The sequence below is a fragment of the Spinacia oleracea genome, chromosome 6 (genome assembly GCF_020520425.1).
Source record: "Spinacia oleracea cultivar Varoflay chromosome 6, BTI_SOV_V1, whole genome shotgun sequence".
Taxonomy (NCBI): Eukaryota; Viridiplantae; Streptophyta; class Magnoliopsida; order Caryophyllales; family Amaranthaceae; genus Spinacia; species Spinacia oleracea.
In genome coordinates this window covers 135,550,588-135,569,855 of record NC_079492.1, presented here as the reverse complement: position 1 = coordinate 135,569,855, position 19,268 = coordinate 135,550,588, and the positions used below count along the sequence as shown (strand labels likewise).

The 19,268-nt window shown below is 32.6% G+C and overlaps 2 protein-coding genes across 2 annotated transcripts; one reads left to right on the top strand and one right to left on the bottom strand.

Annotated features, from left to right (window-relative positions):
* The first annotated feature begins 783 nt into the window (after positions 1-783).
* On the top strand, positions 784-2,090 carry LOC110799390 (uncharacterized protein At3g28850). Its single transcript, XM_022004646.2, has one exon. The coding sequence runs from the start codon at positions 1,058-1,060 to the stop codon at positions 1,961-1,963; it is 906 nt and encodes a 301-aa protein (XP_021860338.1). The 5' UTR covers positions 784-1,057; the 3' UTR covers positions 1,964-2,090.
* A 3,717-nt stretch (positions 2,091-5,807) lies between these two features.
* On the bottom strand, positions 5,808-10,532 carry LOC110799386 (uncharacterized). Its single transcript, XM_022004642.2, has 4 exons — positions 9,761-10,532; positions 8,087-8,242; positions 7,302-7,997; positions 5,808-7,180 (listed from the first exon to the last, which is right to left on the bottom strand). The coding sequence occupies exons 1-4, from the start codon at positions 10,175-10,177 to the stop codon at positions 6,113-6,115; spliced, it is 2,337 nt and encodes a 778-aa protein (XP_021860334.1). The 5' UTR covers positions 10,178-10,532; the 3' UTR covers positions 5,808-6,112.
* Positions 10,533-19,268: the final 8,736 nt, after the last annotated feature.

Here is a 19,268-nt window from a genome sequence, read left to right as displayed (position 1 = left end):
CCAAAATTTTTATTAGCAATTCTGCGTTGTTTATTTCTTACATTGACTCAAAGCTACTCCGAAAACACCGTACCTGTAATACGAAGTGCTCCGTAGTTTATCAGAAATGGCATTATGGGTCGAATTTGGGTTCAGTTGGAAGTCACGATGTGTGCTGGGACTTTAGAGTAAAGGTCATCATAATGGGTGATCAAAAACTACTTTTGGTATGATTTGGTGGTTATGAAAGGATAAAAAAAGCCAGACAGGGTACCAAATAAAGGTTTGAAAAACCATTGTTACACTTTTATGTGGACGATTCCTAGTGTAAAGAATGAGAGAATGGAGGGAACCACAAGCTTTTTCTCACATGCAAATGTATGATGACCCCTTAACTACACCTTGTCTCCCAGTTTTTGCTATGAACTCACAACCAAAATCCTCAAGTTTATCTCATCAACCCACCAATCATAGCTTGCCACATCGGGATCATCGACACTGTTGCGCTACCTGATTGGCCACTGTCCCACAGCAAGCAAAATTTCTTTTAGTAGGTAACAGTGGCCTATATCAGGTTAGTCAGTCCAGTTATGCAGGTCTACGTTTAAGCCACTCTTAAGCATAATGCTGCTGATAAGGCTCAACCTTGTAATCTCCAAATCACATGGTGAGTTCCCCACCAACTTAATTATGTTGGTCCCACATCGAGCAATTTGGTTAGAAGGAGATGGTCTCTAGTCTCTCCAATAATACAGTAAGATTACTTGAAATTGGCCATAATCATCAGAAACTTTTAAAAGCAAAAGAACACTATCTTTTTTATCTTTTTATATATAGTAAGACTTTCTGATGATAGAAAGCCAAAAGGAAAGGGATAATAATCACATCCCTTTCACTTTCCTAACCAGAAAATAAGATCATTTCATTATGGATTATCAGAGTTAATGTATATCAGTACATGTTTCTCTCCTTTAACAGTCATTTTCTCAGTTCTAAAAACTTAAGTACCAAATTTTCGGTTTAGTTTTTGAACAATACCATCATTCTGAAAGACCAAAACAAAAGAAGTTCACGAGGGATGAACAGCATCAAGAGTAAGTTTCTAAAGAGGTTTACGTCCATCCCATCAATCTACACTTCAAAACAACATGTACTCCTTCGCCGCGAATCCCTGGATAGTAGGTTGTCCAGTAGTAGTCCAAACCTGTTGCAGAACCCACCAAACTACATACAGCAAGAGGATATTACAAACTCTAGTTTTGACTTAGGGAGCAAAAATGGACATATCTTATCAAGTGATGACTCAGATTCATTATTAGTACCCACCAAAGAAATCGATGTATTTGAAGATTGTTTATGTGGGTTTGATGATTCAATCCCCGATATGGTCTCATCTTCATCATCTTCTTCTTCTTCTTCTTCTTCTTCTTCGTCCTGTAACTCCTCTCCTACAAGAAGCAACTACAAAGAAGATGAAAATGAAGAAGATTTTGAGGAGAAATGTCCACCAGGAGGAAGCGACAAGGTCATCCTATACACAACAAGCTTAAGAGGAATCAGAAAAACTTTTGAGGATTGTAATGTAATCAAGTTCCTCCTAGAAAGCTTTCGGGTTTTGTACTCTGAAAGAGATGTCTCGATGCATCTCAAGTTCAGGGACGAGCTTTGGGAGGTCTTAGAAGAACGCGTTCTGCCACCAAGGCTGTTCATCAAAGGGAAGTACATTGGTGGAGCTGATGAGGTTGTTACTCTGCATGAGGTTGGAATGCTGAAGAAGATGCTGCACGGGATACCGGTAAGTCCGGTAAGTTCGAACAACGTTAAGTGCTGCGACTGTGGTGGAGTACGGTTTCTGCTGTGCTTGGATTGTAATGGAAGTTGCAAGGTTTACAAAGGTGATCAAGGTAATGGAGATAGTTTGTTTGTTAGGTGTATAAAGTGTAATGAAAATGGGTTGATCAACTGTCCATCTTGCTCTTATTAATTAAATTACATAGGTTGAGTACTATTAGAGATTATTAATTAACATTATTGTTGTCTAATATCAGAATGTTGTAAGCAGTTTCAGATTTTCATTATGGTAAGGATAACTTCTTCTATTTTCTTAGTAATTAAGCTCCAATGATCGACAGTTTAAGTACGTGAATGTCAACTAGCTTAGTTGGTTAAAGTTTTGAAAGGTAGTAGTACTTAAGCCATAGAGATAGGATCGCGGATTTTGTTTCTTTTCCACTTCACTCAACCAACAGCGGATTACTAGCTAACTAAGTGAAGATGGTGGCTGCTAAATACGGAGTACAAATCACTCAGACTTATGCGTGCGAGATTGAAGAAAACATCTGACATTTTTGGATTTCATTTCTATTTATTTATTTTTTCCAATAGTTTCTTGTTAAATTATCAACATTGACTTATTTATGTGTCTTTGTTTTTTACTAAGGCTCTGTTTGGTAAGGCGTAAAATGTTTTCATGGAAAACGATTTTCCCCTTTTCAATCATTTTACGTTGTTTGGTTGGGTAAGGGATGGAAAATAATTTTCCATGCCTGCCTCAAAGGTGGAAAACCATTTTCATTTGAAAGGGAGGGAAACCACTTTTCCTTCTTTCCTCCTTACCTCCCCCTCTCCTTTCTTCCCCTCAATTTTCACCATCTTCTCCCATTTTCTTTTAAGGTACCAAACAAAGAAAAACTAGTTTGGAATTGTGTTTTCCCTTAACAATGTTTTCCATGGAATTATAATGAAAACGTTTTACGCCGTACCAAACTGAGCCTAAGAGTAATACTTTATCAAAGCATTTAATATACGTTTCCTTTAAAAAAAAATCAGAACTTTTTTTTTGTGCGAATGAGTAAATATGGTTCTACCTCCGTTTTTTAATGTTAGTCTTTTTAGAATGTAGACAACTTAACATAATTACTTGTTACATGAATATCAATAAAATTTAACCCATGTCGATAAATGAGAAAAATAATTAAGGGCTTTAATGAGTAAAAGTAACTCAAATCAGTTATCTAATGAGGGATAATGTTATACAAAATTTATGAATCCGCCGCTACACTCAACAAACCGTTAATAAACGATTTTTGATGCATACAATAGGAATGAAGTGAAAACTGTATTAAAAATGTGAAGACTCCAATTTAGATGCGGGTCAAGTACACCCGAGATTACGAATTGATGAAACCAGTATTTTTTTGCTTCTACTACGAGAAGTTCCCATCGCCTTCGGTAAGTGGACTAATTTCCCGCGAGAGTTAGCATGGGTACCTCGATGGACAGCATCCTTTCCAATTGAGATTTTTCCATATCCAAAGCTCGAACCCGAGATTTTGGTTAAGGAGCAAGAGACCCTTAACCACTCATGTCAACCTCAATTGGTATTGATGAAACCAATTAAGTATGCACAGTACGTAGTACTACCTCATTCTCAAAATAATCTTTACATTTTTCGTTATAGTCCATTTTATAATGTTTTTTACACTGTACTTTATTTTATTTTTGGACATGATAATTTATTACATTATCTTTCTTACCCATAATATTTATCAGTTTCCACTCACTTTCTCTTACTTTATTCATTTTTTTTCTTACACACACCCATATTTTTACCTATTTATCTTACTTTATCCATATTTTATCATAGTTAACTAAATTTTTTACCTTTATCCTAATATTTAAATCTTTATTAAACGGAGGTAGTCGTAAGCATTCTAAAAGATACGGACAACAAAGAAAGATCTAGCCAAATCCGCATATTTATACTAGTAATTATAATTACAAGGATAACGTTGGTACTCGGTAGCGTTACTAGTGTGAACTACGCCAACGCAACGACTAATTATTGTGTATTTGTGTCCACTCTACTTTGTACGGCATTTATTCAACTCGAGTCCGTATCGTCTTTATTACAGAATTTTGATTGAATTCGAGTTTGCCATTTTACAAGGTCTTACAAATGTTGCAACTATCTTAAAACAGAGGTCGGTATTATCAGGGTAAAGCTACTAACCATACTAATCATAACTTGCAATAAACGAGAGAATACATGCCCCAAAGATTAATTATTCCTAATTTGATAATATGTAATGTTTGGGCTCCCAATTGGATACCAATTCGGGCACTAAGTTCAAAGCCCAATGGCTCTACACAACAACATCAAACTTATTTCTACTTAACATGGCTGATCAGCCACCAACAAAGACCCAAGGCCCAATAGCAATAAATGACCTATGGGCATTTATTACACAAACACTATAAATAAGCCGTCAACGCTCACACCTTAAGTTACGTCCAATTTACCGCCTTAAGACTACTCTCTTTTCTCTAGAATCCGAGCATCGTTCTTACTTAGGCATCGGAGGGCTTTCCTCGGAAACACCCCCGATGCTAGTAACCTTGTTATTGTGCAGGTGAATTCGGACACAACTCATTCAACCTTGCAAAATCTTCAACACAATCAAAAGAGCCTTCATTCGAAGTCCATTGTTTCAACACCGGAACCTGTAATGAACTAGTGAAACTGGCTAATCGTTAGCCATTGAGTAGTAGCCAGAATAGTAGAAAAAGCGGAATCGTAGAGTTGGAATAATCATACATATTTACACTAGAGGTGCAGGGAATATACTGAACGTGCAATGATACTTGGTTCACAAACTGAAATATTCTGTGGTTCCACATATCCCCATTGCTGTACGTTGAATGTTGATGGAGGAATCAAAGGTTAATCAAATCTGGTAAAAAGGGGAATAGTTTGAGGAAAAGATGTTTAGGCTTTACAGCTCACTCAGTTTTTTTAAATTCCATGGCAACCCCACACTTGCTGCTCAAATTATTACAGGAACCACCACATTCTATAATCAAATTACTAAGAGGAATAACTTGGTTAATGGAGTAGGATTACTGAATTGATTTTGGCACTTTCAAATTTTGATTTTGGCAGCCCGGCAATCCCACCGTAAAAGCATATAAAACTGTGTTCTGCTCATGAAAAGGAGTGTCAAAATCAATTCTCATGGCAGCTCATAGAAATAAAGTTCCATCAACAACTCTTTGTAGGTTTCACTTCCGTTCTATTCTACTCCGTAGTTGCAACGTTTTGACTTTGACACTATTCCATCTATAATTATTTTTTGTTATTTATTCGTAATTTAATATAGTCATGTTTGTATTATCTCAAGGTATAGTTTTACAATATCATAATACTATACTTCCATTGTCCCTATAAAATTGACACATAAAGCAAACTTCATTTTATTAAAATATGGGCAAAATGGGTTGGTAAATTGGATCATTAAGGAAAGAGATATAGCAAGTGAGAAAAGTAAGATAACAAATAGAGACGTTCGGCGTCCCAAAAAAAAAACTTTGTCAATCTTTTGAGACAAGAGGAGTACCTTTATCAGCAATTAGAGAAATTAATTGTCAAAGATGTTGACAAAAGTGAACTCAACGTTGCAACTGAAGTAGAACAAATAAAGTAAGTGGGTTTTACACTCGACTGGGTGACGGGTGTTAGTGTGTTACACTGTTACATAACCCTACTAGCCGTGTGGTGTTACGCATTTTCCACTGTTTATTATCAAAAAGTTTTGTAGCACTGTACTACTTTACACGAAATATCAACTTGATTTGTTAAATTAGAGTACGAATCAATTGGCACTTAGCCATCAAAGTGTAAAGTTCAATCTGTCACACACTCACACCCCTCCTACCACGTAAGAAAAAGTACTGCCCACATTAATTTTGAGGGGAGATGCACCAAAAAAGGAAGGGGGGAATACAAGAAAAAGGGTAACTAAATGTTAAAAATGAAGGGTAACAAAATGTTGAGAAAAGAATTACAGTACATTTGAGGTAAAGTTTAAAGTTTGAATCTCAGTTTCCAAAAGGCCTAGTTATCATTCCAAACTGACCCTTTACAAAATTAAATTTTATAAAAAAAAAGATTACAAGAGGAAATCCAACCTAAAGAGCTTTGCAGAAAAATAAGCCTATTAGGGAAAAGCCTCGCACGAGCTCATCTTTGCTATTTTTCTCGAGAGCTCGTTTGAAACCCTTAAAAACAAACAACGGAAAAAGCAGTTAGCGCAGTTAAAAACCTTAACTAAGAGATATACACAGATACACTGTTCTATGCAGCATCAACTTCAGAAGTCGTTACAGTTATTTCATGTGACAAGTTTACAGTAGGCACCACTTCCGCAGCAACTGACGTCGTCTCAGCTAAAGGAGAAGAGAGAAACTGTGTGTAATGAAACTCGACCTGAAGACGATGCAGTGGTGGAGAAGACAATAGCCCTTTCTTAAGGTCTGTAAGCAGTTCCCTTATTGGAAGTGCTGCCATGAAATTCTTTATGTAGTCACTGCATACCTCTTTCCCTTGACAAACCACTTCCTCTTCCTCGCTCTTCATTGGCTCTTCTTCAGCTTTGACCTCAACAGGACCATCTATTTGTTCGATAGGTTGATCAACGGCAGGTTTTTCATCCGATGGTTGGGAGTTTGCCGGGAGTTTAACAATCCTAGTGTTTCGATCAAATTTCAACACATAGGCTTGATTGCATCCTTCAAATAGCCTCTCTCCCAACGTGTCAATGATATAGTAAGCATCAGGTTCCACCTTGAGGATGAAAAAGTGGTCGTTCCAACTAATAATGTAAACATGGGGATCGCCTGACTCCGAATTACAATGGCTAATCTCGTCCCATATCCCGTCAAAAGACATTGCCCCTTGTAAAAAGTCGAATTTGCCATCAACGGTTTCTTCGGGGTGGAAGAATCCAACAAAAGACTTGCCGGGGTGGACAGAAAGAGGACGAATCTTGGCCTGCAGAACAGTTTCTAGATCAAAATGTTTGTCGGGAAACCTTTCCCTATATGTTTCATTCTCACAGAGTTTCCTCCATTCAAGTGAGCCATCTCTGATCAGACTATCGAACTGAGATTTGATTGGCATAATGCCTTGATTATTATGGAACCAGTCAGCAATAACAGCGACTAAAGCAGTGCAAGCACTTTCACCAGCTGCTCTCTCACTCCTCTGATCAATCGAAGCAAAGAAAACTTGTGCGTAAAGCTTCATCTGTCCATCACGGCTCACTATTTCTTTCTGTTCCCAGCTTCCTACAGCAAAGCTATCATCACCGAATTCTGATATCGATGTCCGGTTTGCTGCCAATTCATCTTCACTCTTACGCCACTGAAAATAAACATGTTAGTTGGTTACCAACAAAGAACTAATGCAAAATTACAATACAAACTTTTTACGCCGGGTGTGCTATGCGTAAAAAGTATAAACTAAAAAGAAAAAATATACTCACTCCAAATGAGATGGATTCATCTGAGCTGAGCTGGCGTCGGTCAAAATCAATATCATCCCCACCTTCTTCAGCATAAGCCTTCTTCAACAAGGGTTCTCCCTTAGCTTTAGGGGATCTAAAAATTTGCTTTCTCTTTCTCCAAGGAAGAATACTACGCTTTGAACTCTGCACAACAAGAGGTGGCTCACTAGCCAATGAAGTGGAATCTTCTTTCACTGAGCATCCAACATCTGACTTCCGGTGACTGTAGTAAACCCAATCTTCGTCATCGCTAGTGATACGCGTGCTAGGAAAAAAGGATCCTCCCACATGATTATTAGCATATGCCAGAGTCCCGTAGCTAAACGACTTCCTGACACTAACATTCTCTTTGCGCTCATCTGTTGTCTCTCTTTCACCAAATTCATCATATGAATCCGAGTCAAATTGGTAATCGCCATCTTCACTCCTAGAAGAGCACCTCCCTTCACTGCCCTCTTCTTCACGGCATGCTTTCTTTGATCTTCTGGCTGAGACATATTCTGTCAGAATTTTTACTTTTCTTAGCCCGGCTTTTAGTGCAGAAAGTTCATCCTTCTCTGCTGGAAGTGGAAGTGTTTCCCCAGGCTGAGGAGGTGATGACACAGGAACAATAGACCGTTGAAGTGAATCTCCCGAATCCTGGGTAGTTCTAAGTTCCAGCAGGCTAAGTGATATCTGTCAGGGTCAAACACACTCAATCAGAATAACTTAACACATACTAGGGTTGAATAAAGAAAAAGAAAAAGAAATTAAGATAGTCATACATGTAGTGAAGGACAAGGATCAGCAGCACTGCCGGAAAGTGTTAGAGGAATGCTCAACTCAAATTCTTTTTGATCAGTCATAGCTGCATATTCAGCAAGATTTAGCGTTCCAGTTGCAAGGTCAGCTACCTTGTTCTTTGGACCTGGCTTCGAACCCTAAGATTGCAGTAAGGATGTGAGTTAGGTATGCAAATATCAACTTCATGGCAAAAAGGCGGTGATCAGATTCAGTAAAATATACTCCATAGGAATGATAATGACAACATGACCAAAATAAAAGTCAGGAGTTAAACCCCCAAACTTCGACAACAATAAGCGTGTCGGTCTAAAGAACATACATGCACGGCAAAGCCAACCAAGCAGAGTAAGCGAAAAGAGATGTGCTTTCAATAGGAGTGTTTTAAAAGCAAGCTGAAAAATGTAATGGAATCCATGTCTTTGAACTCTGATTGTTTAACACGGAATTGATTCATCTCAAAAGGTTCTTTCCTTTGTAGGAGTATAAAGAATTAAATGGGTTATCTACTACAAGGATGAAGAATTTTATTCATAATAATTCTGGGAAAGAATAAGCAAAAGTATAATAAAAAAGAAATACATTAAGTTTAAGGAGAAAGTTTGGAAAAAAGATCCAGACAACTTTTAACTTACTCAATACGGAAACTTGTGGTACATTCTGCCCAAATTAGTACTAATATTAGTAATTCCTTCAAATCACCCAAGTCAAAAGAATGACTAGAAAAGGAGAACCATAGATTCCGATTAAAAAACTACCATCAATACGAATTCAATACGGAGTATCTTGACATCCCAATATCCAATTCTATGCCACCATAAGTATTTCAACAATAGTCTTGCAAGATAAAAAAAATGGCTGATTAAAACCCATATCGCGACAGAGGATGAGTTAGCCTAGCAAATTGAGCTACCTAATACTTAAATAACCACGATTTTCCAAAACATTATAGGTATACGTATCCCGGAAAAGTAAATAATGCAGAAGCCCTTTTCTGGTCAATACAACAACTATCACGATTTTCTGTTCCATTTCTTCGTACGGAGTACTATCGATTGCTTACCGTCTAAATACGAACACCATTGTCATTCCCTCACACGGTAATTGCAGGTTCCGCTCTCATGATTTAACATTCCAATGAAGAAAACATAAACTATTTGAGTATAAATTACTTAATTTCATACTACATGGAGTATGCTACAAAGTTTAGTACCGAAATTAGCGACAAATCAATTTCAATTTCCCTTTCATTATAACCAATTAACTACTTTATTGGATTAACAATGAAATTAAGGAAGAGGAAAACAACAGAAGAAGGTAAAATTTTAAAAAAAAAAAAAACAATTAAATGTCTATTTCACATCACTATTTAACAACTAACTTCCAATCATCCCAACCAATAAAAAGCATCCCATAATAAACCACAGTATCAATTTCAATTAATTAATGAAAATGATATCCCACCCCTAAATCTGTAAGTATAGTAGAAACGTTAACTAATAATAACACTGATTGACGCGTGATTTTTGTCATAATCCACCGATCTATTTCCAACAAGATTCGAAATTTGCATAATAAAAACAAACAAATTCAAAATTTAAATACATTTTCCTTGTAAAAAAACAAAAAAAATAGATTAAAAAAATAGAAATACTCACATGAAGAACTGAGAATCCGATCTCCCAAGGAAGAAAAGAATTGCAATTATCTTTCACCGAAGAAAAACTACAAACATTCTGAAACTCTTCATTCCATTCGAAAACGGCACCGTTTTGATTTTCCTCAACTTCTTTGGTGAAATCCCTCTTCACCGACCTCCGTCGCATAAGAGCTACCTTATTATTATTTGGTGGTCCTTTCCATCGAATCTCGACCGTCAATTTTCTCATCTGTTGTTGTTGTTGTTGTTGTTCATCTTGATTTTGAGTATGATGATGATCTTCCTCTTTCTCCGGTGTACCCTCCCGCACCTGATCAGACCACCCTTCCACCGCCTTAACCACCAATTTAACCTCGTATTTTTTCGTCAACATCGGCGGTGGCCACGGCCTCCACTTCATCATCCTCACCACCATTTATTTACTCCCTTCCTCCTCAAAACGAGGCGTTTAATACTTTAATGCAATCTAGTAGTATTAATAAAACGACATTAATGAATGGATGAATGAATTTGTAGAGAGAGAATATGCCGTTAGTTTTAGAGAGAGAGGGAGTGTGAAGAAGTAGGGAGGAAAAAGGAGGAAGAGAGGAGAGTGAGTAAAGAAAAGGATTTTGTTTGGTAGTGTTAGGAGAGAGAGAGAGAGTTAACTAGAGTTAAGAAGATGGGGGGTTAAAGGTTGAGTTGAGTTAGGGACCACGTGAGGTTAAGGTTAAGAAGTGTTGTTGTTGGTTGGGTTGGGTTGGGTTGAGTTGGGTTTGATGTTTGTTTGTGTCCTACTCCTAAACTTAACTCACTGACTGCCGTATATAACGGCGTTGTTAGTTGTAAACTTTGTAACCAGGTCACCGTTGACTCATCGTTTTCTCTTATCCTAATAAAAGATTGGGGATTTTGTCAATGGAGGTGGATGGGGATGACCGGAAGAGGACTTGCGAGTTGCGGCCACATATTGAATTCGGTTGATTTGATTTATGTCTAATCTATCTACTTTGATCCGCTAATTATGATTTATGAGTATGACTTTGAATGAGTACTCGTACGGTTAATATAAGTTTGCGAATTAAATACGATAACATAGAAAGATCTTTTATCAATACTAAATTTAAAAAAGAAAAAAAATAATTTATTTGATGGGGAAATTATTATGTGACTTGAAAGGTTATATAATCGATCTCATCAGTTGCGATATAGTTGGGCTTGGGAATTGATCAAGCGTTGACTTACATAGCATATAACCAGTTAGCCCGTGATATATACGGTTATGATTCATCTAAGTGATATGACTATATGAGTACTAAATGTTTATAGCTTGGGAATCGATAAGTGTTGGTTCAGTATGGTCAATATACGAGTATAATCGGTATATTATTTAACAATCGACATTTAAGTGACATGAGTACTAAATGCTAATAAAGATTTATACAAACTTTACCATAAATTATCGTATGGTACACAAGACTATTTGAACGATAATGGCCAAGAAGACAGAAAAGACTAAGGAATTGCCTGATAAATTACCATATGCACTTTAGGGCTACATAATTTCCATTCGAACTCCAATACGGACTAGGGAATAATCAATTTTTAGTTTTGGCTATTGGTTAGTCATAAAATATTTTTTAATAAAAGTACTCCGTACAAATATTAGATGAGAATGGTGTTATTGAAAATTGAAATCGCGCGCAAACCTTACCGAAAATCGTAAAAATTGGATTAAACAGTGGTAAATCGAACCGAATATATTAATACAAACGGTATGACAACCGATTCGGTAAAAATAGCGGTTTAACATGTCAGGATTGGTTACCTTCTTCTACACTACGATTAACTAGAAAAACTGAAACTTTTTCAAAAAATAAATAATAATAATTTAGTTAGAGGTGACAAAACTCACAAAATCATGGCAGTAAATATTTTAGTATAAAATGCTTTTGTTTGTGCTACCCCAATAAGTATTTAGTATAAAATGAACTTATGTACTTTAGTCTTTATTTAAACCTATTTTTGTTTGTGATGATTTTCAATTTCAAAATGTTATTTTTTTTGTAAAATATACGAGTATTATTTATAAATACAACAGAAGTTATGAAAAATAATTAAAAAAAATTGAGTAGCGATTCATGGTTAACCGGATAACCGTAGCGAAATCGCGTTCAACCATTCAAATGATATCATGCGTAAACAGTATTGTTACAGTTCATGAAAATGTTGAACTGGAATAAGGTTTGGGTCGGCTAACCACCCACGAACACCCCCGGATAATACGGAGTAGTGATGTTTATGAAATCTACATTGATCACAATTACGGAGTAATCGAACAATATTTTGAAAATATCCCGTTATAAATTCTACCCATATACGTTCTGATCGTCCCACACTCGGACTTCAATGATGGGAACAACCTCTGCACTCCGACACTGGCCTCCCTAGGTGGGACATACTCCCACCAGTCCTGCCTATTTTCTGTGGGGCATGATATTCCAATATTTCGAAACTGCAGCAGGCAATGAGTCTATCAATAGAGGGAGCAAAAAACGGGCATGAGATAGGCGACGGAACAATTTCCGATAGCGGGCAAAAAGAAAAGATACCGAGGATTCACCTATGCCTTCTCATTTTTATCTGTCTTAGTTGGAGATAAAATCGCTACATCCACCTCATTGTCTTGTTTGACAATTAGTATAGTTAATTAGTTTTGTCGTGTTACATGGTTTGACTAGTTGTTGTATATTGTATATTTGTGTAACCTATTTAATTAGCTTGATTGTATAATTTGGTATAACTAGTTCTTTTTCTTTTTTTTTTAAATACAAATTACAAATGGGGGAGGGAGGATTCAAACATTAACCACTATGCTAAGACTTCATTACTATCTGGTATTACAATTAAGTTGGTTGCATGTGTTCGTTATTAGTGTAAAAGTGTTTTGTTTAATGGTGATTTATGTGTAGATGACCGATAGTAGTACCCTGTGTGGGACGGAGTAAGGGCCCTTTTGACTAATAAAGATAGGTAAGGGGAAAGTACTCTTTTATGCTTCGATTTTACAAACCTCTCCCATAAAATAAAAACTATCTTAATGACTTTCAAAATAACCTTTTAGACTCAAAACGCTTTCCAAAGGCTCCCCAAACAAACACTCTCTTTAGAGGTTCGAGTTATTTGTTAGTTATTGGCCTTGTTTGGCAAATGGCTTTTTGCTGGCTTTTTGGTTGGCTTTCGGCTGTTGGCTTTTTAATTTGGTCAAACAGCCAAAAAACATGTTTGATAACTGGCTTTTTAGCTTGCTTAAAAGCCAGCTTTTCCGCCAAAAATGAAAAGCTAGTAACACTACCTTTTTGGAGTTGGCTTTTGGCTTTTCACTATCTAAATTACTTTTTTGTCCTTATTTTTTACTAATTAACTAATAATTAATAATTAATAATTAATGATTAATAATTAATAATTACTCTGTAGTAATTAGTAATTAATAATTAATAATTAATAATTTTTAGTAATTAATAATTAATAATTAATAATTAATAATTTATAATTGATAATTGATAATTAATAATAAATAATTAATAATTAATAATTAATAATTAATAGTTAATAATTAATAATTAATAATTAATAATTAATAATTTTTAGTAATTAATAATTAATAATTAATAATTAATAATTAATAATTAATAATTAATAATTAATAATTAATAATTAATAATTAATAATTAATAATTAATAATTAATAATTAATAATTAATAATTAATAATTAATAATTAATAATTAATAATTAATAATTAATAATTAATAATTAATAATTAATAATTAATAATTAATAATTAATAATTAATAATTAATAATTAATAATTAATAATTAATAATTAATAATTAATAATTAATAATTAATATTAATAATTAATAATTAATAATTAATAATTAATAATTAATAATTGATAATTGATATGATAATGATAATTGATAATTAATAATTAATAATTAATAATTAATAATTAATAATTAATAATTAATAATTAATAATTAATAATTAATAATTAATAATTAATAATTAATAATTAATAATTAATAATTAATAATTAATAATTAATAATTAATAATTAATAATTAATAATTAATAATTAATAATTAATAATTAATAATTAATAATTAATAATTAATAATTAATAATTAATAATCGATAATTAATAATTGATAATTAATAATCGATAATTAATAATCATAATTAATAATTAATAATTAATAATTAATAATTAATAATTAATAATTAATAATTAATATTAATAATTAATAATTAATAATTAATAATTAATAATTAATAATTATAATTAATAATTAATAATTAATAATTAATATAATAATTAATAATTAATAATTAATAATTAATAATTAATAATTAATAATTAATAATTAATAATTAATAATTAATAATTAATATTAATAATTAATAATTAATAATTAATAATTAATAATTAATAATTAATAATTAATAATTAATAATTAATAATTAATAATTAATAATTAATAATTAATAATTAACAATTAATATTAAAAATCACGGAGTATTAATTAATGACTAATAACTAAAAGTGAATGATTAATTAATAATTAATCATTAATTATTAATGATTAATTAATAATTAATAATAATTATTAATTTAATTATTATTAATTTAATTATTATTAATTATTACTCCGCAATTATTAATTAAAATAATAATCTATTAATACTATTGCATAAAGTAATTTATTTTTATTTATATTTTATTTATTTGTAATTACGTTTTACTCCGTACACAATACATGGTATGTATTGAAAAATAAATAAAATACATTAAATGTCCTTAAATGTCATTTTACATAGCTACAGCCAACAGCCAACAACTGATTTTAATTACCAAACATATTTGTAACCAATCCATAGTCAAACAGCCAACAAAAGCAGCCAACTTGAACAGCCAGTCAAACCAGCCAAGTAAAACAGCCGACAGCTAACCGCCAACAGCCAATTACCAAACATGGCCATTGTATCAACTTCTTTAGCTAGTCGTTGTGTTAGCCATTTGTGTAAAATGACAAGAATATTGACATAACTTTTTATCCTCATAGTAAATTATGAATTTTAAACATTGTTAAAATAGAATTGAAATTATTACTCGTAATGACTTACGTTAGTTTTAAACATTTTTATCGCGATATAGAGGGGAGTTACCAAGTTAGCCAATCAAGTTAGGAACTAATCAAACAACCACGATTTCCCAAAATTAATTGTATATCCCTAAAAAAGTAAATAGTCTAGAAATCCACCTGAACAGTTGTTCTCCTATCAAATTGTCTTATACTTATTTAACTGTCAAAGTATATTCAATAGTATGTCAATTGAGTAGGATGTGGATGAGTGGATGAGTGGATGACATACCATATGACCAGAATCCGTCGTGATCAAAATTCGTTTTTCAGAAATTGGATCTACAAACAGATGAGGATGAGGATGAGGATTAAGTAGAATCTGATACATATTGTACCCGTTGCCATCTGAAATTGTAACTCCGTAATAAACGTTAGGCCGTTGTAATCGTAGTAAGATCCAATTGTATGTCCGTATCCCTTGGAAACCTGCGTCTCAAATCAATCAGTTACAACTTACAACGCCCTACTTTCCCACTTCCTTCACTTTTGTGGCTATTTTAATTTTTAACCGACGTCTCTATCAAAGCCATGAAAGGTATCAATGTATCATGCTCATAAGATCCGTGTAGCTGCAAAGTGCATTGTCTTTTTTTTCTACAAATATATGGTCTTTTCTTATTAGCTCTATTATTGTTGTCAAGCTCAAGCCACGGTGTTAGTGTTGTTTAAACAATGGATTTCGCCATCAATTTTAGATTTCAATGGACTTTACTTTTGGTTCTACTTGCCTACTTGTTACTTAGAAAAACTAGTACCCATTTCATAGTTTTTCAATGCAGAGCAGGTAAAAGACGTAGAATTTCGTTACGCTAGCACCAACCATATAATCCTTTAAATTACCGACTTTTTTATTTTATTGTAATATGACCCAAAGTCTAACCTTAAATTTAATCATAATTTTGTACACATAATGACAATTTTCAAATGCTCTCCTTTTTCTCTTTTCTTTCTCACCTTTTAGGGTTTTAGTTTTCTTGGCCGTTTAAGTTCAGATGAGTTCATATAATATAAGTTCAGCAAAAATAAGTTTTTTTCAGACATTTCCACACACAAATAAGTATATTTCAAACAAAATAAGTTTTTTCCCAGATAAAATAAGTTCTGATAAGTTCAGAAAAGTTCAGTTAAGTTTAGATAATATAAGTTCAGTCAAAATAAGTCCAATAGAACGGAGCCTTAACTGTACTTATCCAAACTTATCAAAACTTATTTTATCTGAAAAAAACTTACTTTGTCTGAAATAAACTTATTTGTGTGTGAAAATGTCTAAAAAAAACTTATTTTGCTGAACTTATATTATCTGAACTTAACAGAATTTGTCTGAATTTAATTTGTCTGAGATAAGTCAAAATAAGTCGAACAGAATAGAGCGTAAAACTCCATTGGAGATGATTTCATCATCCACATAATGGTTTTATCAAATAATAATGAATGTGCTTGCTCCATGATTCATCCATGATTCCCTTGAACATTTTTTTTTGGGGTAAGGGGGGTGGGGCGGCTCATCAATTCATGACCTTTATCATCACCCAAAAGAAACTTCACCTTAAAACCGTATGACAATAAAGTGATATTTTTTTCTGTTAATGTGGATACTCACATGTAAATATGTAATAATTCATGAAACTAGTCTTAAAAGTTACTCTTTCCATCCAATAGAGTACCTTTGTACGGTCTAGAACGCCTATGTTTGATCGACCATACCGTCTAAGAATCAACCATACTGCCTACGAGATATACGCTTTTCGTTAATTTCGTGACATGTTGATAATATGCATTAAAACGAAGACATCATTCGACAATATTCACATCGTGTATATATTGATTAAAAAAAAATCTAAGGTCAAAATCCTTCTATATTGTGGGGTGTGTGTTTTGTGGGAATTTGGGATGCCAATGAGAGTTTTAATCACATTTACAACATATTCTCATGTTTGTTGTGTTAAAATGTGATTATAAAGGGGGGGATGGGATTGAGAATAAAAGTCTTTTATTCGCAAGAAAATAATACATAAGCGGTGAGCAACTCTAATGACGAGCTAAAGATGTTGTGGCTAAGTTTGCTACATCAAACTTGATTAAAATTATAAATTTTCACATTGGTGGCTACAATACTTTGTAGCTCCCTATAATATTTAATTTAAATAATTTATTTTTTTGAGCTATATTTTTTTTGAGCTACGTAGCCCAAAATAGCTACAAGGTTTTAACAGCTGCTTATGTCATTGTTGTACCAATGGTGGGTTACCTGCTCATATGCTCATATTTTTTGTGAGCTGGTCCCTTTTTTAACCATTGGAGTTGCTCTTAGACCTGGCAAAAGTCATCCAAACTTAATTACCCGAACCGTAACTGATGCAGGTCCGAAATTGATTTAAATAGATATTATCCAAAACTCGTTAATAATTTGAACCATAACTGAACAGACCCGAATTTATATTAATAAAATTCATAAATTTCATTTAAATATAAATAACTATACGTTAAAATATATTAATAAATTTTATAAATTTACGGGGGAGTACATAAGTGCTAAGTTGCTAATTAAACTAAAGTTTGATCAGAATGATCTAAAATAATACTCTATGGCCTTCTCTTCTAATTTATTAATTATATTATAGTACTATATACACGCTACATGTGATTAAAAGTATGCACATTTGCAAAAATATGTAAGAAACATTATTGAAAACTAAAGAAAAATTAAACATATTTATATGCATGTAGCAAAAATCTGTTTATGAATTAATGTAATAACAAATTAACTAAAATAAAAGTAAACGATTGCGTTTTTTACTTTTTTTTTTTTTTTTTTTTTTTTGCGTTTTTTTGCCGCAAGGTGCTTATATAACCATATAAAATTAGGGTGTGATTAAGAGTAAGACTAAGTTTAATTTTGTATAAAAAAAATGCAAGATTGAAGGGATCGATTATATTTTAAAAAAAAAATTTCCTTAAGACTTATTTTCATGTTTGCTAGAGGAATTCAATTAATTTTTTTTTAAAACTTTTGGTTGTCACAATGCATTGAAATTTCCTTCTTTTTGCAATATGACATTAAATGATCAGTTTTGAGAATTACTAAAATTATGTTTTTAATTAATTAAATTAAATTATAAATTTATTAAATATATTATAGTCTATTTCATAGGGGATATCAAAATGTCATTTACTAAAATAACCGCCAGAGTTCCCTTATAGAATAGACATGAGATTAAAGTATATATGACATAGGAAACTTACGAGGCGTATGATAACTCTATATCATATGATATTCTACTTTATAGGATAACCACGGTATCCTCAACAAACGGGTCAAACACGATCCAACCAGTTGGGTCAAGCCCTTTTATATTTTTAAATAAATAAGTAATTATTGGCTTAACAGTAATAAAAAAACCTAAACTAGTTGTGTCGCCATGTGTCGCGATGACTTGGCAAGTGACATGGAGTCATCGCGCCACGTCATACGCACACATTATTATTTATTGTGTCCTCACAAAAAAATATTGTTATGCATCCTCGAATTCATGACCTCTCTTATGTTAATGCAAAATTTTATCCATCGGTCCAACAATACAACTTATGATCATAAAACAATTAAATAACATGAAGTTTGTTATGTACTCCGTATGTATTAAATTTAATGCCTAAATTTATGTTTATGTATGTATAAAATTTAATGCCCAAATTTATGTATTTGAGTAACAGTTTATGATAAAAAAAATTATTCTTCATTTTATTCATTAAATCAAACATAATACCATTAAATTAACATGAAAATAATATAAAAGAAAATAATGTTGCGTTTTCTTTTAGCTAATCAAATGTGTTTTTTTCATTCAATATGTATTTCGACTTTGTAACTTAATATTCAATTGTAACTTAAAATATTCTAAGTTATAGGTAAAATAGTACATAAACTAAAGTTTTACACAAATAATGTAAATTACTCAAAACTTAGTTTACTAATAGTTGGTTAACCGATTTTATTCTTAAACTGCATATGTATAATGAAATTCATAATATTCTCAAACTGCATATATAAAGAAATTTATAAGTGAATTTGAAATGAATAAAGAAACTCAAACTATACCCAACACTCAGGGACATTGGCCGAGCCATTAACTAGTTTCATTATCATTTTTTGTATATTAACACCTCTCATTTGCCTAATTCTCATTATGTTTTCCCGCTCCTATTCATTCTATCATATTAGTCTCGAACGAAATAATTTTATTCTTTGGGTGTAGAAAGAACCACAAAGGACAAGACGACAAATGATGTAGATAAGATTTCTCTCACGACTTTATCAATT

Excerpts from the sequence above, each read along its gene's own strand:
- LOC110799390 (XM_022004646.2), top strand. The coding sequence starts at position 1,058 with ATGAACAGCATCAAGAGTAAGTTTCTAAAGAGGTTTACGTCCATCCCA.
- LOC110799386 (XM_022004642.2), bottom strand. The coding sequence starts at position 10,177 with ATGGTGGTGAGGATGATGAAGTGGAGGCCGTGGCCACCGCCGATGTTG. Across the intron at positions 8,243-9,760 it reads TCGGATTCTCAGTTCTTCAT|GGTTCGAAGCCAGGTCCAAA; the intron begins GTGAGTATTTCT and ends CTGCAATCTTAG. Across the intron at positions 7,181-7,301 it reads ATGAATCCATCTCATTTGGA|TGGCGTAAGAGTGAAGATGA; the intron begins GTGAGTATATTT and ends GTTTATTTTCAG.